The 23,094-nt window shown below is 55.0% G+C and overlaps 6 protein-coding genes across 6 annotated transcripts in view; 2 read left to right on the top strand and 4 right to left on the bottom strand.

The window, feature by feature from the left end:
* Positions 1 to 464: 464 nt before the first annotated feature.
* On the bottom strand, positions 465 to 2,801 carry MONBRDRAFT_30788 (uncharacterized protein; the record flags this gene model as incomplete). The annotated part of the gene is made up of 1 exon (XM_001742090.1): positions 465 to 2,801. One exon carries the CDS (start codon positions 2,799 to 2,801, stop codon positions 465 to 467), a length of 2,337 nt encoding a protein of 778 aa, XP_001742142.1.
* Positions 2,802 to 3,533: 732 nt separating this feature from the next.
* MONBRDRAFT_22004 (uncharacterized protein) lies at positions 3,534 to 12,085 on the top strand (the record flags this gene model as incomplete). Its single annotated transcript, XM_001742543.1, has 19 exons — positions 3,534 to 3,575; positions 3,768 to 3,951; positions 4,077 to 4,697; positions 4,809 to 7,619; positions 8,143 to 8,278; positions 8,607 to 8,768; positions 8,882 to 8,939; positions 9,042 to 9,149; positions 9,250 to 9,292; positions 9,506 to 9,589; positions 9,682 to 9,763; positions 9,835 to 9,916; positions 10,027 to 10,110; positions 10,216 to 10,315; positions 10,433 to 10,850; positions 10,932 to 11,046; positions 11,222 to 11,315; positions 11,413 to 11,822; positions 11,951 to 12,085. 19 exons carry the CDS (start codon positions 3,534 to 3,536, stop codon positions 12,083 to 12,085), a joined length of 5,769 nt encoding a protein of 1,922 aa, XP_001742595.1.
* Positions 12,086 to 13,108: 1,023 nt separating this feature from the next.
* MONBRDRAFT_22003 (uncharacterized protein) lies at positions 13,109 to 15,832 on the bottom strand (the record flags this gene model as incomplete). The annotated part of the gene is made up of 11 exons (XM_001742089.1): positions 13,109 to 13,283; positions 13,393 to 13,450; positions 13,561 to 13,702; positions 13,806 to 13,907; positions 13,990 to 14,072; positions 14,239 to 14,364; positions 14,486 to 14,577; positions 14,705 to 15,090; positions 15,153 to 15,223; positions 15,352 to 15,626; positions 15,762 to 15,832. 11 exons carry the CDS (start codon positions 15,830 to 15,832, stop codon positions 13,109 to 13,111), a joined length of 1,581 nt encoding a protein of 526 aa, XP_001742141.1.
* A 789-nt stretch (positions 15,833 to 16,621) lies between these two features.
* On the top strand, positions 16,622 to 17,819 carry MONBRDRAFT_13971 (uncharacterized protein; the record flags this gene model as incomplete). Its single annotated transcript, XM_001742542.1, has 6 exons — positions 16,622 to 16,744; positions 16,939 to 16,981; positions 17,093 to 17,218; positions 17,320 to 17,386; positions 17,574 to 17,661; positions 17,766 to 17,819. The coding sequence occupies 6 exons, from the start codon at positions 16,622 to 16,624 to the stop codon at positions 17,817 to 17,819; spliced, it is 501 nt and encodes a 166-aa protein (XP_001742594.1).
* A 160-nt stretch (positions 17,820 to 17,979) lies between these two features.
* On the bottom strand, positions 17,980 to 20,428 carry MONBRDRAFT_35464 (uncharacterized protein). The gene is made up of 12 exons (XM_001742088.1): positions 20,375 to 20,428; positions 20,046 to 20,280; positions 19,848 to 19,940; positions 19,650 to 19,720; positions 19,504 to 19,554; positions 19,232 to 19,367; positions 19,037 to 19,117; positions 18,856 to 18,960; positions 18,679 to 18,768; positions 18,525 to 18,578; positions 18,297 to 18,431; positions 17,980 to 18,210 (listed from the first exon to the last, which is right to left on the bottom strand). The coding sequence occupies exons 2-12, from the start codon at positions 20,238 to 20,240 to the stop codon at positions 18,151 to 18,153; spliced, it is 1,071 nt and encodes a 356-aa protein (XP_001742140.1). The 5' UTR covers positions 20,241 to 20,280; positions 20,375 to 20,428; the 3' UTR covers positions 17,980 to 18,150.
* Positions 20,429 to 21,220: 792 nt separating this feature from the next.
* The window catches only part of MONBRDRAFT_22000 (uncharacterized protein), a gene marked incomplete at both ends in the record, with an annotated part of 4,597 nt that continues 2,723 nt past the window's right edge, over positions 21,221 to 23,094 (bottom strand). Inside the window, 2 exons of the mRNA XM_001742087.1 lie at positions 21,221 to 22,621; positions 22,724 to 22,774. Of these exons, the coding sequence (XP_001742139.1) occupies positions 21,221 to 22,621; positions 22,724 to 22,774 (1,452 nt within the window). The remainder of the gene's footprint in view (positions 22,622 to 22,723; positions 22,775 to 23,094) is intronic.

Genomic DNA, 23,094 nt, shown 5'->3' with positions numbered 1-23,094 from the left:
CCTATTCATCTTGTTGTGCTGCAAGTCAATCAATCAACAGATCAATCAACCCCATCGCGTCTCAATGATTGGCATAGTCAGCATGACTGAGCGCCATCCACCTCCAGTGTGCACGCTGTCAGTCGATTTTGATAAAGAGCATCGAAGCACTCAACCATAAAATCAGCTCACCATAGCAAACCAAAAGGAGGGCACCTCGCTGAGGTGGCGGCATGATGAATGACATTTTTGTGGACAATCAGTATACACCACGGCACGTGGCATTGCGCAGCACTGCCATCACCACGTGAAAAAAAGAAAACAATAACTGCCTCCCTCAACACAAACACATTACACACATACACTACATTCGGAAAGCAAACATGAGACGGAAGAGAAAGGCAGGCAAGAAGGCAACCGTGATTCGGAACCTGGTGCGCCGACTTCCGCCACTCCTGCCGGCCATGCCTCAGACCACACCTTGATCAATCTTGGGCGGTTCCAGGTGCGAGCTGCTGGAAATGGACGACACGACGTCCCGCCTTGTGCTGTCCATGCGCAAGGGCCTTGGCGTGATCCTCTTGGAAGCTCACGTAGCCGTTAGCCACAAAGGTGCGCAGGTAGCTCACGATGGGTGCGGATAGATCATCGTAAAAGGCCATGACTCGTATCAACAGATACCGCGAATCGAGGGCCTCTGTGCCATTGACAAGCTGCCACTGCAAAATCTGGTATTTCTCCAGCCAAGTAAAGGAAATATGCAGGGTCGAGCCGTTGCGGTGGGGCTCCACGTATTCCATACTAGCGTCACCGCCCGCGTAAACATGGACCCGCAGCTCCTGCGTTGGAGTCGCATACACGTTACTTATTGAATCATCACCGAGGAAAATGATGGTGGCGGGTGGCACATAAAGTTTGACCTCGTCCACTTGAATCGACACGGGATGTGAACCCGTCGCCAAGGTGGTGGTCGTATTGAAGACAAACCACCGGGGACTGGACGGTGGGAGATACGATGTCGCAAGCCCATTCTCAGAGAGCGCAGGTACAACAAGCACGCGGCCCCAGAACCACTGGTTTGTGTCTGCAAACAGGCACGAGGTGCTGCCCTGGCAGGAGGTGACGATGGTGCGCACGGGGGCATGGTCGCCCTGCGTGAAGGCGTAGTAGGTGGAGTACATGTATGGGAGCCACTGATAGCGCAGACGGACTGCGGCTTGAAGCAGCCCGTCCGAGTTCTGGGGCAATGGCCACTGGGTGGGGTCGCCAACGGTCAGTTGAACTCGCATCAGAGGAAAGAAGACGCTGGCTTGGTAGAAGCGCACCAGCAGGGTCGAATCCACATTGACATCGTCGCCGAGCATGGCTGGTGCCACCATGGGCTGCCCGGCGGTGACAAGGTTAAGCATCATGACGACAACGCGCTGCAGGCCATCCCAGGTTGAGGGCACGTCCCAGCCGGTGGTGGCGTACCCAACTTGCTCCAAGCCGGGCACAAAAGTAGAAGTGAGGCCCAGGGTGAGCGCCGGGCTACTGAGAGCGGCACGCTGTTGGACGGCCTCAAGCAGTGAATAAGTATAGTTGCTGCTAGGGTCCGGGCCCAGGTTCCAGAAGCCGCTGACGCCCGTGCCGTCATAAGCTTGCATCCAATCATGGAACTGCGTTTGGCAGGCGCCCGTGTCCAGAACCAAAGCTCGCGAGTCGCCAGCCACACAACCGAGATCGCGAGCCTTGGCGAGGTCGCTGGCATTGATGAGGCGCGGCCAGCGCTGTCCTCCGAAGAAGACGTGCTGCTGAGCAAAATAGTCCAGGTCGATGGAGAAATTGCTGACAAAGTAGCCGGCATTAAAGCCAAAGTCGGGACTGTTGGTGCCATTGAGACCAACCGAGCTATCGGATTGCGCCGCGTACCACTGATAGTTGGCGAAGAAGCCGTCCAGCGGCACACCCGCCGAGCGCATATCGCGCACGACGGCAAAGGCACTGCCCCCCGCGCTAAATTCACCGGATTGTGTGAGCAGCAGGCCAAAGGCGGGCAGAGGAGGAAGGACTGGTGGACCAATAAGGCGATAGAGGCCTCGCATATGATCGTCCAAGTCCGCTGCCGCCCGTAGATAGATGTCAAAGCGCAGGGCAGGGGCCGAGGCGGAAAGCAGGCCCGAGTCTGGGGAGACCAGCCAGGAGAGAGGCAGGCTGTTGGGGCTGTCACCCTTTGAACCGCTCTGAGTAATAAGAAAAACACTGTAGCCCTGCGAATGCCAGAAGCTAGGCAAGTCGGCACTGTTGGTGGCAGCGCGAACGAGACCGGCGGAGGCAGTGAGGCTGGTGCTCTCTTCATAGGCTGGCAGCCGAGAGCCGTAGATGGCACCTCGGCTCGGGCCAAGATACACGACAGTGGAGGTGTCGCTGATCTGGAAAAGGTTGTTTGAGCTGAGCAGGCGCACGTTGTCGGCCGTGGAGAGGGTCCAGTTCATCGTGTCAAGATTGACAGTGAGGGTGGTCGAGCCGGTACTCACGCTGAGGCGATCCTCGTTGCATTCCTTGGCCAGCGGAAAGCTCGGTTTGCCGATGACAAAGGGATTGCTGATCGCCTCAAAGCTTGGAGTTGGGTTATCACGACTACCAATGCCCATGCGCACCCAATCTGAGGGGGCTCCCGTCAGCGTGACGACGGTGTCGGAAGCGGCCAGGCCCACTCCGGCCGGGTTGTTGCAGAACATCTCCTGGCACACGGCCGGGCCAACGAGGAGCAAGAGGGCCAGGCACAGAGGACCTGCGGCCGAGGAGGCGCGCAAACGGGCGCCTCCTGCCACCTGTACCATCGCTGCACGAGAGGGCCAAGCCGGCATGTGTGTGGGCGCCTGGGCGTCAGCAATCCCTCCAGAGACCCGCTTTGGCTGCTGCGAGCGCTGCGGTAGGTCAAGATAAGATAATATTATAGTACACTGCTGCACTTGTTGATTGAAACAAACGCTGACCAAACACACCCGCCTTTGACAGGCCGGTGTCTTATAGCAGCTCTGTGCCAAACAGGCACCTCCTCCCCACACCCTTCCAAAAGGCTCCCGGAAGCCAACTCGCCGTCAACTGCCAGCTGCCTTAAAAAAAAAAAAAAAAAAAAAAAAAATCAGCGCACAACGAGTTACACAAAACGCGAGAAATCAACACACACAAAATAAGAGGGGTCATCAACGTCCTTCTCACATAAATAAGATTAGAGGGGTTTAGTCAGATAGCACCAGTTGAGTTCGAGAAGGTGCTGGAAATGGAGTTGTCTGTTGTCAGCACGCTGTTCGGATGTCAGCATGTCGACGTCTGTGCGCGCAAACGCATTTCACCCAACAGCCACCTGAGGTGCCGTGCCAGTCATGATGATGGGGCGACGGGCTCGGGTGAGGAGATAAGACACACAGTGTTCATTACCTGACGTGAAAAAAACAGTGCGTTTGTTAACTTTGCCAGCCAGTTGGCAATAATCGCTGCTGGTTGAGCCAGCAAGTTGAAGCATCGACTCTGCTTTGAAGGGCAACCGGCCCAGCCCTCAACCGTGCACCATGGATGCCGTGGCCACTCAGACCGTGACACACCACATGCCGGTATGTAGACCCATTGATGACTTATATGCTGCGCCTGTGATTTGCCTTCTTCGTTCTTTTTTTTTTTCTCTTCCTTTTTTTTTCTCTTTTTTTTTGTGCCTCTGTTGCGTCTCCCTCCCAACCCGCGGTCGTGTGCCTGTCATCCGCTGATCGAGACGCGGGCGGGCTGTGGTCGGCGACATGCCCATGTAGGATGACAAGGGGAACGGCTCCCTCATGCTGTGGTCGCGACCCCGCGCCAACAAGATGGATCTGTTGCCCGGTCACGTGCAACTACCTAGCGGTGCCTATCTGTCCGAAAGCGGTGATCTGGACCCCAATCTTCCCCGCTTGCGCCTTGCTGAGGTTGAGCAGGACATGACCCACGCTCTGGAAGGTTCGTACTTCCTGCACGCAAATCAATCTGCACAGGTCCAGCTTTTGCTTGACGTGGCCCCTCGCCTCATGTTTTGGAATGCCACCCTTGTTGACGCTCCTCCTGCTTTGTGCCTGTGACGATAGGTCTGGTCCAGCAAGGCTTTCAGGATGCTGATTGGATTGACGCCTTTGTGCAAGAAAACCGACCTTCTGCCCCCACACGTGGCGGCCTTTCCCTGGCGCACGAAATGCTGTCGCAAATCTTGGCCTCGGATGAACCCATCGACCTCATGGGCACCAGCGGCGCTTTGCGCAAGCTCCTCACCATGCCCCTATCCGATCGCTTTGCCAGCGTGCTGGTCCATCGCATTGGCAATACGCTCCTTATTGACGATGCCGCCCCCCTACTTGAAAACAATCACTCATCGGCAGATATCGGTTCAACTAGCCCCGACCCTGCCTCGAGCTCTCAAACAGATTCCACTCCACCCAAGCCCGGCAATGCCTCTTCATCAGCAGCTCAGGGCTTTGCACAACTGCTGCGCCGCTTGCTCACGCAGCAGTCACATGCACCGCCCAAAGCTGGCTCTGGTCCCCAGGCCCTCACACATGAGCCCCAACCCAACCTCAACACTTGCAGTGATGAGGCACTGCGCCATTTCTTTGAGCGACTCCTGCATGCCTCTGCTCAATTACTGGATTCACGGAGCCCCCCAAATTCGCGCCCAGCCCTGCCGCCCTCATATGCACAAGCGGTGACCAAGGGTGCGCTTCCCCCTCTGCCCTCTCAAGAGGAGATGGGCATTGCTGCTGCTGTGGGTGCCTCGCCTTCTCTGCCTTCAGAAGGTGTCTCATCTTCGACCTCTGGGCCGACAGGCCCAGCCAACTCCACCGGCGAATTGTTGCATGCAGCCCAAATTCTTGGGGCCTTTGACCCAGCCGCAGCTCGAGATGCCTTTGTGTGGCAGCACCGCAGTCAGCGTTGGACTTTTAGCAACTTGCGTGCCATGGTTGAGTCGGACCTCACCATTTTTGGAGACCAACAGCACCCAGCCATCAGCCTGCAATTTCGGCCCGACTCACAACCCATCAACGTATTGACGGGCGTTGATCTCTGGCTTGACAATCTCATGTGCAACGTTCCAGAGGTTCTGATGTGCTACTATGTGGAAGGCGTGGTGAAGAGCTTTGAAACCTTGCGCTCATCCGACCTGCCCGAGCGCTTTGAGTTTGACCCAAACACCGTTTGTGACCTCTCCAATAGCATTGTACGGTTCTTGCAGGACCAGTGTACACACGAAGGCCACACCTACTGGCTCATGCGTGATTCGGGCGAGGAGGTTGTGCGTCTCTTTGATCTCACCTCCCTGCTTGAAAGCCAGCGACTTCATTCCAACGATGATTACAACGACCTGGCCAACCCCTACGCCCACTCGGTCGCCTTGCTGCTGTACCGCATTGCCTCGCGTATGCTGCAGGCGTCAGAACCTGATTTTGATGGCGCCACCGTGCGTCGCCTCCTGCTCAATGCCAGCCGCCTTCTCGATAGTCAGCGCTTTCCCCACCTGGCCGCAACCATCCACTTCCTGCTCACGGGCGTTGATGCAGCTGAACGCGGTGGCAAGACGCCCCCCGGCGGGGCGAGCAAGCACAAGACCAGTCCTCGCAAGAATACCGAACAACACAGCAAGCCCAGCAAGACCGTCAAAGGTGGACCCAGGAGCACAGACAGCAACGGACTGAGTGGCACCCCGAGTGCTGGACATGCACAGCACGCACCGACTCACAAGAGCAGCGGCACGGGTAGGAAGCGCACGGGCTTTGACGAACCTGCTGCCGCATCCCACCATTCGCAGGGTGGTGAGCCTGATGATCGGCCCGCGAGTGGTCGCGATGGCCCAACACCGTTACCGGCGGATGTGCACCAACAGCTGGACATGTCTCTATCTTATCTCGCTGAAGGCTTGTCCTTTTTGGCCACTCGCCGCTCGGACAGCAGCTGCGCACAGCTCTTCCCAGCCATGCTTTCTCGAGCCGCGACGCTGTTTTATCGACGAGGCGTCCTCTTTCAACAGCGCGCAGCCTTGGGTGAGGCCCTACGATCGTGTCTCTTTGCGCTGGCCTGTTCGACCACTGTGAAGCACCTGGTGGCCACGGAAGCCACTCGCGCACGCTCATCTCCGAGCACGGACACCGGCTCGAGTGGGTCCAAGGACGTCAAATCCGCAGGCGGTGGCCCCAAGGCAACGCTTGACCCAACATCGTTGCAGGTCGCACTACCCGGACGTGTGGGTCTTGTTCTGTACTGCGAATCAGACGTGCGCTCCGATGTCCTGCGTCTCCTCGGTGACGTCCTGGTCCAGGCGGCCTCTGAAGGTTCGGCTTCAAGATCCGCACTAGCCGCATGCTTGGGCGAGGTGCCGGCAGATGAGGCACGCATACTGTTGTCTTGTGATCCCGGTGTGGACAACGTGGATGGTGACGCGGTGGATAGCTGGGTCGCAACCTGGCGGGCTGCATGCAGCGCTCCAACGCACGTGGTGCTGCCCCTGCGCATTGATCTTGCGCTCGACTGGCCGCTGCCCACGGCACCGGTGGCACTGACGGAAATGGCCGTGTCCGTGTACAACCAGCTGATCAACGAGGTGCAGCCAGGTGATGACCGCTTATCGGCACAGCGGCGGCAGGCCAACGCCTTGAACGTGGCTGGCAGTGTCTTGATTAGCGCCATGTCAGAACAGCTCCAGGCTCAGGATGAGGGGAGTACGGCAACTGCAGCCAGCGTGGCTCATGGCACGTGGGATAGCATGTGGAAGCAAAGCTACTCCCTGCTGCTGCGCTCGGCGCAGCAGTTTGAGGCATGTGGTGACGTCATCAATCTAGCCCTGGTGCTCTGCAACCTGGCCAAGCTGAATCGGTTGGCGTACGCTTGGCTCACGCTCGGGGATGACCACGCTGAGGGGACGCGGACAAAGCAGCGGCATCATCACGATCGGGCCGTGCAAGAGTACGAGCGTGCCCGAGCTGTTTTGGGCACGCGTGCCACTCACCCAGAAATTTACGACATGGTCCAGATGGAGTTGGCCAGCGCCAGCCTGGCCTTTGCAACCTTGCTGCAGGATGATGACACGCGGGATCGCGGGACCCAGTTTGAGACGGACGTGGATGATTTACTGCAAAAGGCGCGCAAACTCTTCTATCATGAACTGCAGACGCTGCAACAGTCACCACAGGTAGAAGATGAGCAATTCTGTGCGCGTCGACTGCGAGCCTTGGCCAAGCTGGCGGACGTGCACAATCGCTTGGGTCTGTTGCACGGCCGAGCCGTCAGCGAAGGGCGCGACAACGAGCGAAACAACGCGTACCAGCTGATGGTCAAACACTTGAGCCAAGCGCGCGAATACTATCTTCTCTCCACCATGCCGCTTGGTGTGGCGTTGCAGCTGCACTGGGTGGTAGCTACGGCAGCCGTCCGTGTCCAGCCCTGTGCATGGCGGGATGGACTGGGCGCCCTACTCGCGTTGATTGAGGTGCTGGAGCAAATGGTCCAGGATCCGCAGGCTGCCAGCGAGCTGGGCAATGGGCCCGAGGCGCTTGCGAATGCCATGTGCGATCTGCTGCGCAGCGCCATCCAGCAGGTGGGGCGCGGCAAGGGAAAGCACTCCGAGGGCCTCAAGGCGGCTTACCGTGCGGCCTTGCAGCATAGCCCAACCGTCAAAACGCCTTCAGTGCAAGCCGCGCAGGAACTCATGGTCATGTTTCAAACCGTTCAAAAAGCCCTCCCGCTGCGCCTCAAGTCTCCGTTGGCTACGACAGCCGGGCGGAAGAATTAGAAGTAGACTGACCGCCTCACCTGACAGCTGCCGGTTCCTATGGGCATGTTTGTCTGACAAATTGACAGCGTCTTGCATTTTGGCCAAACCAAATCACGTTCATGCGGCGTGTCCCATTCACTAAGCCCCGCACAAGCAGCACACTCAAAAATAGATGTGCTACCAAATGTAGCCGATCCCGCCCCTTGGGTGCCAACAGGACCAAGAATAGGGCAACAAACGGCGGCCGGCCGGCGGGCGTGCCCTGATGATTGCATCTCAAATCCACACATTCACGTCCTCGCACCTGTTCGGAGAGGGTTTTGGGCAGATATCAAGTCTTAGGTGTCACAGTCAGCACCGGTGGTTCAGCTAGTCACGTTTCCAACGCAACCAAGGATGTTCTTTTGATCCTCCTGTTGGCTCTCTCTCTCTCTCTCTCTCTCTCTCGCTCAGAAGTTTGAGAGTTGCTGACAAGTCCCTCTCTCTGAAGTACATTGCAGCCAGGCTTGATATTTTCAATTCGGGGCAGCGGTACGTTCTTCTCTCTGCCTCGTCCTGCGCGCGCGCGCGGACTTGTGCGTCAGTGTCGTGTCTGTGTCTGTGTCTGCCACTGAGCCTTCTCAATGTCGGGTGACCCCACTGCCAGCACCATGATCTGAATTCTCTTCACACTTGCGCCTCCGTTTGTTGCGTGTCTTGAACAATACATGCAACGCGTTGACCACACCTCCTCATCAATTTCCTTGCTGGTCTCACTTCGCACAGCACACGCCTCGAAGACCTGAGAAGACGAGGAGGAGGAGGAGCTCAGCTCTGTTAACACGACACGTTCCTCTCATTTGGGCGGGACCTGGTTTAGTTCCATTCGCTTTGCCAAGGCAATATTTGAGGCACTACCAGGCGCTGTCCTTGACAAAACACCGGATCCAGCCCGACAGGGCCTGGCTGAATTTGTTCTTCTTTTCGTGAAGACACGTCCCTCCCCGACAGCTTACCGCTTCTTCGCGCTCATTGCGGACAGGTGAGGCCGTGTGGACTTTTGCCGCAGGGTCTCAAACACAAGCTGCTCTGTCATTGATCCAAGGCCTCGGTCGGCTCAAGCGACCCGTGCCACCTACACCACCTCAACCATAGCATGGCCGAGGAACAGAAGAAGCGGCCTTTCCGCCCAGCCACCATTTCCAGCGGCACAGTACGCTCAATGCCCTGTCATCTGTCCCTTGCCCAAACAACAAACGACACATTGCTCATCAGATGCCTGCCTATCCGATCTTATTCCACTCTACTTGTCCAGCCCCTGCGCCACCGCGACCAGTTGATTGACAAGGCCACGCGTGAGCGTTTTGAGCAACTCGACCTTGAGACCCTCCTGGCTGAGTTTAAGCGCGTTGCCGCAGAAGAGGTTAGCCAACCATGTTTCCTGTTCACGCGACCACAATGTGTTTGTGCTGGCCTCTCTGCCACAGCCCGCTCACGCCCGCTGGCGTGCGATACCGCTTTAGTCTCAGCGCTCCTTTGAGGAGGCGCCGCCAACGGAGGATGATGGTGCGTCACAATCTGTCTGGACACGCAGGGAACAGAACGGCTCACTCTTTATCGACCCCTTTGGCCAACCAATGCCATACCCAGCATTAATACGATGCTGGCTTGGCTTGTTGATTTGCGTGTGCCACAACAATAATGTGATTCACCCTGACCTTCCTCGGCATTTTTTATTTTTTTTTTGTATGTGTGTGTGTGTGTGTGCGTGCCATGCAGTGATTGAGGAGCAAAAGGAATGGCTCAACTCGACTGGATTTGAAACACTAGCTCAGCAGTTTCAGGGCGGCAAGGCCATCACAGGTGTGTTTCTGCCCTGTGTTCATGACCCTTTGCTGGATCGACGTCTGATCAAATGCCACACCATTACCGACCTCGCATCCCCATCCTTGCAGAGGATGATGTGCAGTTGGCCACGGCTGGCTTCACTGCTAGCCAGCGCCGCGCCGTTGTCAACAGGGCCAAAGCTCTCAACTCGTGCGTTTCTTCCCCGCCGTGCATGATTCAAGCAGGCCCACACCTATTCATCGTTTCCTCCTTGTGCCTAGAACTTTGACGAAGCGGGGTCAAAAACTCCGGCCGTCAGCTCAATCCGTCTTTGGAGAAAGCACCGCTGCGCAAGATGCCTCGGTGAGTAACGCGTTTCTAAACTGCAACCCGACTCACTCTTCAGCCTGTTGATTCCGGCCTATCCCCTCCGACCCCAAACAAACACACACTTACCCATCAATCTCTCATAGGATACTGAAATTGGGCGCTTCATCGAGCGTGCCCAGTCCAGCCCCACTCACTTTGATGATTTGAGTGCCGATGACCAGGCACAGGTGCGTGAGCGTTGTTGGGCCGTTTTCTGCTGCATGCACGCCTTACACGTAGCCGCGTGCGTGGCTGTACTACTACTCACAGCGGCGGATGCTCTGCTGGTGCAGCTCAAACGCTTGACATTGATTGAGGCCACGGCTCTCTTTGAAAACAAGGGTGTTCCTTCTTCCCTTTTAAGCAAGCGCAAACGTAAACGCGCCAAAGCTAGTATGTCTCGCGCCGTTGCCATGCCCTCGATGCCCACGCATCGCCTCCCCTGCATGTGTCGTTGCAACACTGCCCTCACACATGTTGGTACTGGTATCGGGCCACGTCTCTTCGTAGCGGGTCATGTATTTGGTGGCACCATCACGACTATGGTGGAGCATGATGTGCGCAATCATCCGGCCGCCATGGCCTCAAACCGCGTCCCGATCTTCTTTCAGCGAGCCATTGCCTTCTTGCAGCAGTTTTGTGAGTACCCATGCCACGACACAACGACCTGCGTTGGCCGACCACAGGCACAAGCGACACCAGCTGATCCAATGTTGTTTCGGCTCACCCCGCGCATTCTCACGTGTCCCCCCCATGGCGATCAAATCACCGGTGCAGTGGATGAGGAGGGCCTGTTTCGCAAAGCTGGCTCTGCTGCACGCATCAAAAAGCTGCGCGAAGCCATTGAGAAGAGCTGGGGAGACGTCAATTTGGAAGCTATGGACTGCCGGCCCCACGATGTGGCGGCGGCCCTCAAGCAGTTTTTGCGGTTTGTACCGCAGTCCCACCTTGTGGCCTGCACCACACCATAGGCTCATGATCTTCATCGGCGCATTTCCAACGGTTACAGGGAAACCTCGGACCCCTTACTGACCGATGAACTCATCGAGTCATTCTCAGAAACACAAAAGCTCGGTGATGATCAGCTGTACGGTCTTCAGCTGCTCGTCATGCTCCTTCCCAAGGTGGGTCAGAGCCCATGTGTTGATGCCTTGCCTTTTCGTAACAATGTTTTCAGTGTGTGCATTGAAAAAGAGGAGGAGGGGAGAAGGCGTATGTGGTGCAGTATCTCGGGCTGTGTCGTCTGATGAATGGCCATGGCTTTATGCTCACGTACTTGTTGAATATGCGGAATCACAGGAACATTCAGATTGCTTGCAGCAGTTGCTGGGGTTTCTGCACGAAGTTGCACAAAGTGCAGGGGTCAACAAAATGAACATTGCCAATCTTGCCGGTGCGTTTTCCAACTCAACCTGCCGTCTACTCGGTCGTGTACCAGCATGGAAACTCACAGCACGATTTGCTCTTGGCACGGGGGATTGCATGTGTAGTGGTGTTTGCACCCACGCTCTTCTTCATTCGGGGTAGCAAGGGGCAGCAAATGCTCAAGGAGGTTGAACTTCAAGTCACCACAGCATCAACTCTCAAGTTGATGGTTGAACGCTACCAAGAGCTGTGGCAAGTGCCGGCCAAGCTCATGGCCCAAATGCGTTACGTCAATGAAAGCCGGCGGGCCGGCTTGAAAACTTCAAACGCCAAGGAACTGAAGAGGCTGCTAAGTGATAAAAAGCTGATGGTGCCAGCCAAACCGGCATCGGGGCATGATGGAACCGTGCTGTGGGTGGCCGACTCCAAGGCTGTTCCCCCTGTGCGCGCCATCACCACCGTTATTGCAAACACCGGAGAAGCGTTCCCAAACGTGCAAATCTGCGACGATACCACTACGGCCGACCTTTTGAAGGTAGGATTTTGTTTGGCTTCTTTTCTCTTCTCCCTTCGTCTCAGGGGTCAAACTTTTGCCGCCCGAGTATTTGCGTGTGCGTGTTCTGGGCCTTTCTCACGCGTTCGAAATGACTTTTGCATTCACAGGCGACCCACGCTCCCCCTGGCTGCTTTCTCTATGAGACTGGGGGCAACCTGAATCGCCGCCGACTACAACCCCAGCAACTTATTCTGCCAGTACTCAAAGTGAACCCCTCAGCCTCTCTCATGTCCATGTCATGAGGCACGAAAGTGAGACTCGAGGAAAAGCGTTTGTTTAGCCAACTCAGATATGATAGCTGTTCGTGTCATTCTGTGTGTGCGCACAATGTCCAATGTGTGTTTCTGTTCATGCTTGCTTTGGGACCCTTTTTTTCACTTTGTTTTTTCCTTTTTGTGGGAGCGCGAATATTTCCTTTTTTGGTTTATTCTGGCTATTTTTCTCTGGGTCCCATTCTGCCTGCAGCAAGGCCTAGGGCATGTGTTTGGTCGAGGGCCACGCATGCCCATCCTTGTCCACCCTAATCCTTGCGCCAATGCTGAAGTCACCTTTATCCTCCGACTTTTGAAACCTGGTTGTTCTGCTGATATGCTTGCACCTGACCCTTACAGCTGAGCCGTGAGCATATGCTGCGCAAATGGAGTTCAATCGATTGACAAACAGTACGTTCAAGCAATCCACACCTTGTTGCAAGCCATGATGTCCATCAAGCAGCAACGCAAAGGTTGCTTCAAAAGCACGGCTCGACGGCAAAAGAATAGGAGGGGGCGGGGGGATAGCGACAGACAGAAAGAGCTGCTAGCATGACGAGCATGGTCGAGTTGAAACACAAAGGGCCTCTTATAGGGCTTCGGGAAGGGCTTCGAGTGAGCTAAAGAAGCGACCTTCATTGTCACCGCCCCCAAAGGCAAGTGCGCCTGTGGGTAGCTGGGCGAGCGCGTGCCCAGCCCGGGCCGAAACGAACAATTCACGGTCCACTGAATACCATGTCAAAGAGTCCAGATCCAAGACAAAGGCATCGTGCAAGGCCTATCAGACACCAGTGGGGAACAACAGAGATGCCTTGAGATTCAAAATAATGCAAAGACTGGCCGAACAGTATAATCCGCACCTTGTGTCCATCATAGCCGCCATGATATAGAATGGCTCGGCGTCCACGGTACGTGATGAGTGTGGACAACATCCAGCTCCTAGAGACCAACGTCAAACGTAAGCTCACGAGGACCGATGACCCGCTCGCCGACCAGTTGCGACCATCTCCCACATCATAGAATGGGAGGACAAGACATCACAAACCGTGGGGAGGGTGGCTGGCCCTGGGTGCTGACACGAGTAAACTCCATCAAAATGACGTCAAGTTTGTAAAGGTCATTGAATAACTCGGGTGCATCCCAGCCGCCAAAGATGTACAAGTCGTCATCGACCATGGTTGCCGCATGCCTGCACAACAGCGAGAACAAGTTTCCGTCAGATACATGTTTCTCCCCTACCACAAGAGTGGTCATTAACTGGTTGTGTTGTGGATAATCCCTCTGGGACGCAGACGTACCCAGAGCGCGGCGAGGGGACGTCGCCAACTACAACGGGTTCATACCAGTCTCCGTGGGCTGTGAATCGAGCAAGCCACATTGTACAATCAGAAACAATCACGTTGGACGTCGCTTGTCAAGGGCACGCGCTTTCCATGAGCCCCATGAAAAAGAACAAGGCAACTTACTCAAATTGAAGACGTGAACCTTGTTGCTGCAGCCATCTGGAATGGGGTCAGGGCAAGGATAGTTGCCACCAAAAATGTACAAACAGTCATTGTGAAGTGTACAACTGTGATATGAAAGCGCCGGGCCCTTGGCTCCTTGGCTCTGCATATTTGGAGGGGAAAAAGGCAAACAATGACGTTTTAGAGCATCAACAGAGCAGTTCGGCATTGGAACTGCGATCGAATCGCGAGACAATCGGCCGCACCTCGATGACGCTCCAAGATTGGGCTTGAGTATCATAGCGGTGAACCTTGCGCAAGAAACGCTTGAGCTTGGCACCGCCATAGATGATGATGGACTTGTCGGCCTGTGGTGACGCACGCATGCAGATGGTGAGAGATGAGGAGTGCGCCTCTGATTCGTGCGAGCAGGAATGCCAGGGCATATACCTCGCGGTAGACAGCCGTGTGGCCCATGCGATTTTGCGGCATGTCAGGCACGGAGGTGTCGACCACAGCCCAAGCATCGGCCTCTACACTCACAAAGCGGCACGACGTGCACAAGGTAGAGTAGCACGTGTTGAGATGAATGAGTGGCTTGCAGCAAAAAATGCACGGCAAACAACACTCATTTTCTTCGTTCTCAGCGGAGAGATAAATGTCACCATGGCCAAAACCATTGAGATGGTCTAGACGTACTGCTATCATACATCCAACAGTAGTCTTTACACATGGAAAACCCGTCGCCTTGACCGCCAAAGAGCAGCGCGCGATGGCCATCGCCAATCGAGGTGAAAGAGTGTCCCCATCGTCCACTTGGCTGATCTGAAGCAAGACAAGGGCATGATTCACACAATGCAGCGTCAGAACGCAGCGTCAGAACGCAGCGTCAGAGCTCACCGAGACATCTTCTAAGGCGCCCCGGTCGTTCTCGTTGGCGACTAACCTGGCGTGCCCGAGGTGGATCGAGGCGCTCTTGTTGTCTTGGCTACTTTGGCTGGTGTGTCGGTGGCGGTGAGTGCCGTTGAGTTGCGGCGCCTGTATAAAGCAGAAAATCAAAGGGGGCATCAGAACATCGCGGAGATGGAAGAACACCTTGCCCATGACAAAATCATTTTTGAGTGAAGCAGGCCAAGGCTAGTTGACGTCAGGCAGAGTAACCTACGATGCCCGCCGCGCACTGCGACGCCCCGATACGGGGGTGCTGACACTTGTCGCAGCTTCCTCATCAGCTTTGGCGGGAGAAGATGCTTCTTTGCATTGAGTGGGTGGCTTGATGGGATGTGTTGATGTTGCTTGGGCTGGTGGAATCCGGTCCTCCAGAGGCGATGGCTGACTCGGGACAACGGGTGTGGCTTTGACAGTGTCCTGAAAAAGAAGTTGAGAAGATTGCGATCCGCAGGGTGGACTGGAAGTATCTGGCTCCATATCCATCTGAGGCTGGCTCAGGGTCTCGAGGGTAGCCAATGGAGAGGTGATCAACTGTTCCGGCGAAGGGTGTCCCGAGTCAGACAGGTGTAGCTTGGATTTGTTCGACTCTTGCCGAGGTGTCTGTTGGCAAAGCAGGAAGGCAAAGGTCAGAACAGAAGGAACACTATTCGTGCAGAACGGACTTTGCTCCACGTATGTTGGATCCGGGGTGCTTCGGGGGCTAGCAGACCAACCTGGATAACTGCGCTGTCACCTATCATTGCAGGGCGGAAGATCGGACACAGCATGAGTGGCATGGCGTGGTAGGTGCTGAGGAGAGTGTTTGAAAGATTTTCAATATCAGTGCTGGACTGCATGAGGCCGGGGGGATGCACGACTGACCAAAAAGAACCACGAGTTTTGCCAGGCCCTGTTCACGCTCGAGTGCGCGGACGGCCTCTTGCAGTGATGATGAGCTCACATCAACACGCGAGGCTAGCGCATTGCGCTCGCGAGAAAGAGTGCCGAGTTCCAAGGGTGTGTGATCCTGTCCAAGCTCAAGATAGGCGCGCGCCGTGTTCGCGTGCACTGGCCATGAGTCCACGGTGTACAGGACGATGTGGTCAGGAAGAGGGAGTGGCACGCGTGCAAAATGATAATCTGGATCCTTGTATGCCCTAGAAAGATGAGGCACCAAAGGCAAAGGTCAGCGGGGAAGACAGGCTGCGCGTCTCAAGCACGGCCTGAGTTTTTCTGGGTCTGGTACATGCGAGAATATCATTGTAAGGGAGCGAACACGCCATCTGACATACCGACAAGTGAGCTGGCGCGGCATGGCGTGCGAGAGCACGGCATGAACGGCACACCCACTTGACAGGCTCATGTTGATTGATGAGGTGGGGGCGACAATCGAGACCTCGTGCCACTCTTCTGGCAGATCCCTGCCACCCAGCGCTGTGCCTTGACTCTTGCTTGCTTTCTTCCTGGATACTGCAATGAACAGTGCGGCTGCCAAACGAATCTTCACTTGTTGTGCATGAAGGTCTTCAAACGCTGTGAATTGCAACGGTCATCTTTGATTTGTAACGGCTAGTTGGTTTTCCGAGTATTTTATCGTTGACAACAGCTGTTGGGTCGATGAAGCATCTCGAGGTCTCTCTCGTTTCCTCTCTCTCTCTCTCTCATTTTTGCTCCGCGCTCTTGGTGGGTCATCGGGCAAAAAGGGCGGCGGCATCTGGGAGCAATAATGATTGATGGATGGATGGGATGGCTGTGTGTTGGCAAAGGTTCCATGCAGCACTGTCTGTGTGTGGGAGTGTGCCTTCTTCCTTCTGTTTTGTCTTCTGCATCTGAATGAAGTGGTGTGCTGTCGTCTCGGGCCTTGTGCAAAATCATGTGGTCGGACGATCAGTCCAAGGCCTTCTGCTTCTGGTCTCGTGCTCAGTTTTACGGTTACCGGCTCTGTTAAGCACGCATCAAGCTATCAAGCTCACCGTGTGCCGTTGGCGTTTGCTAGGCATACCTTTGAACACAAGAGTCACTGCCGAAACCTGCCGACATGGGTGAACCCAAGCCAAAGAAGTATGTTGTGAGCGCGCGATGGCGACTGAGCAAACCTTTCAAATCTGCAACCCGATTACAATCCGAAATATCCGCCTGCCGCTGCTCATGGATGCCCCGTGCTACATTTTTCCTGTATAGGGCGCGTATGGCCCTGGGAGAACTGACGCCACACAATGTCAAGCAACTGGCCCTCATTTGCAACAGCATCTTCCCTGTCAGCTACAGCGATAAGGTATCCCACAGGCCTGTGGCTGGATGCTCTCAGCTTGACTCGGAAAGAAGCATCCCTTGCATGCCAGTGCGACTCTTTTCTTTTCTTCCTTTTTTTGTTTCCTTTGCTCTTCCTACTCCCCACCCTGCGTCTTGTGCCTTTCGTTGCAGCGAGTGCTTGACTGACGCCGTGCTCAATGATACTATCGATGGTAGTTTTTCAAGACCGCTGTGGCCGCCGGCGAGCTTTCAAAAATTAGTATGTAGCAATGTCATGGCAAACAAGAGTAGTTCCTCATGTGCACCTTCTCGAGTGAGCCACAAGTACAGCTTGCTGACCTGTGCACCGCTGCAACCCCACCCATCACAGTCTACTGCGATGATATTCTTGTCGGTGGTGTGTGCTGCCGACTGGATAAGATCCCCGACAGCAAGAACAACAAGCTTTACATCATGATCCTTGGCGTCCTGGCTCCGTACCGGCGCATGGGCTTGGGTAGGTACCAACCTGCCTGGCTACACTTGCGCGGGCACGCACTTTGGCAGCACAGCGCGGTTGGGAGCTTACCTTTGTCGAATGGCGATGGGCACTGTTAGGCAAACTCATGGTTGAGCACGTTCTCAAGCTGGCTGAGGACGACAAGACCGTCACCGCCATCTCGCTGTTCGTCTTTTGCTTTGATCTCATGTTCCGACAACGAGGGTGTTTATACTGCTAGTACCTGGCCTCTTGTGCCTGGCACAGCATACAAGAGTGCCGACTCTTCTTCTTTGCATCGCCTGATCTTGACTTGGTCTTTTTTTTTTTTTTCTTTTTTTTTTTTTTCTTCTTTTTTTTTTCGGAATCACAGGCATGTGCAAACAAACAACGAGGATGCCGTTGCCTTTTACAAGAACTTTGGCTTTGAGATTGTGGAGACGGTCCAGGGCTATTACAAGGTACGAAGCATCGTTCGTTGTTAAAAACTTTAAATCTACGCCCCCATTTTGAGCGCTCTCGTCCATTCATTCTGCGTCCTCATGTCCCCCTTGCCCGAACGTAGAAGCCCACCCCGATGGATGCTTATGTGTTAGAAAAGAAGGTGCGCGAGGCTTAAGGAGTGGCCACCGGTTCTTCCCCCGGTTGATCGGCGCAACTCCAGTGGGTTTTGTGCTTTTACGCCTTTGCCTTCCCTTGAAGGGATCAAGTTCACCTCGAAAAAAAGAGAAGCGTCCGGAAACCTAACTCTTGAACAGGCTCCAAAAAACAAACCGCATAAAAAGACAAGATTACAATTGAAAAAAAAAATTGCCTCAGCCAGTGTACGCAGGATAGCGATGAGAGAAGCCAAATCCCATCCTCAAGCACAACCAGTGTGTTGGACCATCACGGGCGAGCCAGGACAAGAAAAGAAGGCCCGAACGACTTGCTTTGGACTCAAGCACAGATTAGATGGTCACATTGACCATCGTCCTGAACATTTTCGGCGCAATCTTGCGAACCATGGCCTGTAGCGAACAAGAAACGGGATGCGTTGGCACGTCACACCTCTCAGAGAGTTTAAGGACCGCAGGCTATAAGCACATTGACCAACCTTAATTTGACGCTGGGGACCAAGCTCATAGATGTTGGTGCACTGAAAGGCCTCCAAGGCGTGCTGCACGCTCACATCCCAAAGCACAGGCTCAGCCACCTGACGGATCAAGCAAGCACGGATTTGCTCCGGATCCTAGATCGGCAACATAAAGAAGTCAAACTATGTGGATCCAGTTCCTTGAGAGTGGTGGCCGCATTTGCGCTCGCTTCGACATGGCATGCATACCGTGTAGGCTTGGCCGGTCACATTGGAAATCACCGGAATGCGAGGCATGCGGATCTGAAAGAGCGCCAAACACACCACAATGCGGACCGATCATGTGAAATGTCGACGAATCCTTGGCCGAGCGTCAAGGACGACCCTTTTCAAACAAACCCACCGGAACGGTTTCCAATACATCGGCCAAAGCTGCTGACGCAGGGGCCATGAGGCTGGAGTGAAAGGCTCCGCTCACCTGCAGGCGGACCAGCTGGAGGGGATGACACACGCGATGATATCAGAAAGATGATAGAGGCACGATTCAGGTGAACAAGGCTAATTTTTGTTGTGCACACACCTTGAGGGCGATACCCTCAAGCTTTGCCTCCAGATGTGATATGGCGGCGGGCCCGCCGGAAATGGCGCGAATCTTAGGGGCGAGCTTGTTGGCCACTGTGCACACCTGGCAGTTGCCTCAGGCACCATTAGAGTGTCAAACTTCGGATTGGAGGAGATAAGTGAAAGAATCAGTGTGATACCTCTTGTGTCGCTTCGGATGCCAACGCACACTCAGCCTCCAAGGTTTCATCATCCAGTCCAATGACGGTCATCATGCAACCCTACACCATACAACAGCAGGCGGTGAGGATGAATCGGCCGTGGGCTTGATCGTTCCCATTAACAAAGCAAGGTAGAATCGGATTGAAACGAAGTGTGAGGTGCAAAAAGCTCACCGCCTGGGCTTGACCGGCGGCTTGCATGCCTTCAGCCCGAACCTTGACTACGCGCAATGCATCATCAAGGTCCAGGGCTCCAGCAAAGACCAGGGCCGTATATTCGCCAAGGCTCAAACCAGCTGTTGCGACGCAACTGCAGTCCGTTGGTCAATCCATGCAAGGCATGGTTTGAGCAGATGACATGTGGTCAATGGAAGGATGGAGCGGGACGACATTGGAACAAGTAGTCGCTCACAAAAACGCAAAACCAGGCACCCTGGCAGACACACCGTGCTTCAGCTGACGCATCTGTGTCACGAAGTCGCTCCACCGCGGCGAGTCTACGCAAGCCACATGGATTTCACTCTTGTTTTGAGCAATACCAACGTGCATTGGTGGGGCAGCAGGTGAAGGTTCAAACTGCTTGCGCACGCACCCCGCAATAAGCATGGCGGGCTGGCAAAACTCCGTTTGACTCAGCTTATCTTCATCGGTACCCATAACAATCTGTTGAGCAGTCTCGCCCCCGGCAAGCGCGATGAGCAGATGCACCGAACCTCCCCCCTCCCCCTGTGGTGTGGTAGTAGCGCTCGACAATGAGAACAAAGCAGTGGCCGCTGCATGACACTCGCACCGCTTGTAGGTCATAGCCGAGAATGTCCTTTGCACGCTCATAGAGATGAGCCACGGCTGGAAGCTCCAGCTCATTTTTGGTCATGGCAAGTTCCTACCGGATCAGAAGTATCCAAGCCCGCGGACAACACACATTTGTGATTCAAGCGAGCTGGTCCCCACAGGACACAGAGAGCGGCCAACGCAAGTACTTATGTACCTGTGCTCCCTGCCCGGGAAACAAAAATGCGAAGCGGTCATCCCCGGTTGGTGTGTTTGAGTCTGTCGTTGGCATGGTGTTGGTAGTTGTCGATGTGGCATGGGCAGCAATTCCGGTATTGGCGGCGGTCGAGGCGGATAAAATGCGCTCTGCTCCACGACCCATTGCCACAGCTCGCGCCAGCACGCGGTGCATGACACGCTCCCACAAAAACAAGCTATCCAGCCACCTCTATCTATTGCATTGACCAATACCAACACGACCAAGCTGGTGAGTATCTGTTTTCCAACGGTACCCAGAAAGGAGAGGGCAAGGGGCTGCGATCCAACCTGAGCAGCAGCGCTTCAAATCACCGTCCCGCGAGTTGTGTTCTTGTTCCGTCACCACAAGATGATCAAAAGAAACCGCGCCGCGATGTTGTCATATGTCAGATACAATTGGGTGAATTTTCACATTTTTGTCATCATGCCCGATGACTTCTTATGACTTTTGCTCTCTCATAAGAGAGCCACCCTCTGCGTGCGTCACGAGCTTCCGCCGTCGTACGCCCAAGGGCGTGTGGCAGTACTTGAACCGGGGCTTCCTTCCGTCCGTTGCCTTGCCTTCGTTGACTTTCTTTACCTTGAATGGGTCTTCACCGACACTTGACTCATTCTCCTCCAGTCCAGCGTCACACGATGAGCAAATATGAAATTCAAAATAATTTAAGATGCGTGCAGGGCCGCGTGGATTGCGTGTAACATGTGACCTTCTTCGCGCAGGGCACTCGGTTTTGGCGGGAGGGGGGCAAATGGAAAAAACTTCAAGGTTTTAATTTGTGGCTATCACCTGCACTCCACACCTGACCCTGACCCTAATTTGGTCGTCCGCCCGCGCAAGTGCTTTTATTGTGAGAAGAATGGATGTATCGTTTTGCAATCCACCTATGTACAATTTCCCCCGCCTTCCACGCCTGGGGAAGAAGTGGCCAGCTCTTGGTTTTTGAATAATATTATAATATAATACCAAAACGGCACCCAACATGCGTTCGGCAATAGTCAAAGATCGGCAGGCATGACTGAATGCCAAGGACAAGCGCTGATACATAGCTGAATTATTAGTTCCAAATCATACAAAAACAGAGCCAGGCCAGGACCAAAGATTGGTCCATCGCCTGAGCGGCCGAACGAGCAAAATCACAGGGTTGCAGCTGTTGCTTGCACTGTTTTGAGAGCCGTGGCCATGTGGTCCTTGTCGAGCTGGAGACCACCAATCGTCTTGGTTTGGTCTGCCTTGAAGCAGTGAGCAGCGACCTCGGCGGCGCGAGTCTTTACTTCTGCACGACTGTGCTGTAGCATGGGTTTGATGCAACGCAAGACGGCGTCCCAGTCCAAGGCGGGGTCTCCGTTGCGACACAGTACATCTAGAACGTCCATCTTGGCTAAACAGAGCTTGGGGGCTGCAGTGGCCTTGAGAGGCTCCAAGCACGGCCGCATGACCAGCTGCTTATCAGGCACAGCTGCCGACTGGAGCAGCGTCTCGACCATGGCATGCGCTTGTTGCTGGGCAGCCTTGTTCATGTCTGCTGTGGCTACCAGAATATAGGGCATGGCCGCACGCACGACCTCGTTCATTGGACCTTGCTCCACGGCATGTGCGGCACCATAATCAAGAAAAGCACGCAGCAGCTCATCCTTGAGTGCCGTGAGTTTCTTCATATTGGTCTTGGCCGTGCGTGTGAAAATTTTGGCCACTGCCGCAGCCACCTGCGCTGGTGAGGCCGCCAGTGCTTGGCGTTGCAGCTTGTCAACCACGTCGCAAAAGCCCGCTTCTTTGAGTTGAAAGCCTTTGGATAGGATGCAGGCCACCGTGGGCTCTCCAAACACCTCGATCGCAGCCGAGGCATCCAGGCGATCGGCATCCCGAAGCTCATCGGGTTCTTCATCGCCTACTTTGGGACGGCGTCCGGCAGCAGGACCGGCGCGACCAGCAGCCGGCTTCACTCGGGCAGCAGCTGACGGTTTCTTGGGCGTGGCTCCCGTGGTTGCCTTCTTCTTTGCCACTGGGGCAGCCTTGGGCTTCACTGAACTCACAGTCTTGGTCGTTTGAGGCGGTGGCTGATCTGCTTCCGGGCCCAAGATCGTATCCAGATTATAGGAGCCATTGCCGTTCCCGCGCAAGGCTGGCAAAGGCGGTGAACCCTGGCGAGCTCCTGCATTGGCCACGGCTGGGAGTGGCGGGGATTGTGTCCGCGGTGGGGATGATGGTTTGGTAGCGACGGTGGGGAGATTAGGTGTAGCTGCGCGGTGTTGCGCTTCGGGAGTCGGTGCTGCCTTTGGGGTATCTGAGGGTCGATGTGATGCTGCCTCGGTAGAGGCCGGTCGGGACACATGACCAGAGGGGTTCATCGGCACGGTCGAAACACTCGAACGGCGATCGGTTGTAGTTGGCTTCGCATTTGACTCGTGAACCGACGGGGCACGCGGCGAGGGCTGCTCAAAGTGTGGTTGGGGAGGTGTGACAGCAGATGGCTGCGCGTTTGGGTCATCTGGAGCCTGGATGGGAGGCAAAGGCTTGGTGCGGCCAGCGCTACCCAGCTGAGGAAAGACAGACACATTATCACAGTCAAGCCAGTCGCGATCAGCTGGCGCAGCCAGTGTTGCAAGGACCAAATAAGTCTAAAAAGTTGCCAAACACACCTTCCTCGCGGGCCGCATGTTTGGCAAATAGTCTGAGAGCATCTCATCAATCTATACCAAACAATCAGGTCCTGACGTCAGCTCGGGAGATGGTTGGCTGATTACATTAGGATGATAGAAAGGACGATAGCTGGCAGATCTAGCAAACGAGACAGACAGAGAGACAGAGAGACAGAGAGACAGAGAGACAGAGAGACAGAGAGACAGAGAGACAGAGAGACAGAGAGACAGAGAGACAGAGAGACAGACAGACAGACAGACAGACAGAGAGACAGACAGACAGACAGACAGAGAGACAGACAGAGAGACAGACAGACAGACAGACAGACAGAGAGACAGACAGAGAGACAGACAGACAGACAGACAGACAG

The sequence above is a fragment of the Monosiga brevicollis genome, genomic scaffold (assembly GCF_000002865.3).
Source record: "Monosiga brevicollis MX1 MONBRscaffold_2 genomic scaffold, whole genome shotgun sequence".
NCBI lineage: Eukaryota > Choanoflagellata > Craspedida > Salpingoecidae > Monosiga > Monosiga brevicollis.
This window is presented reverse-complemented; position numbering and strand designations above follow the sequence as displayed.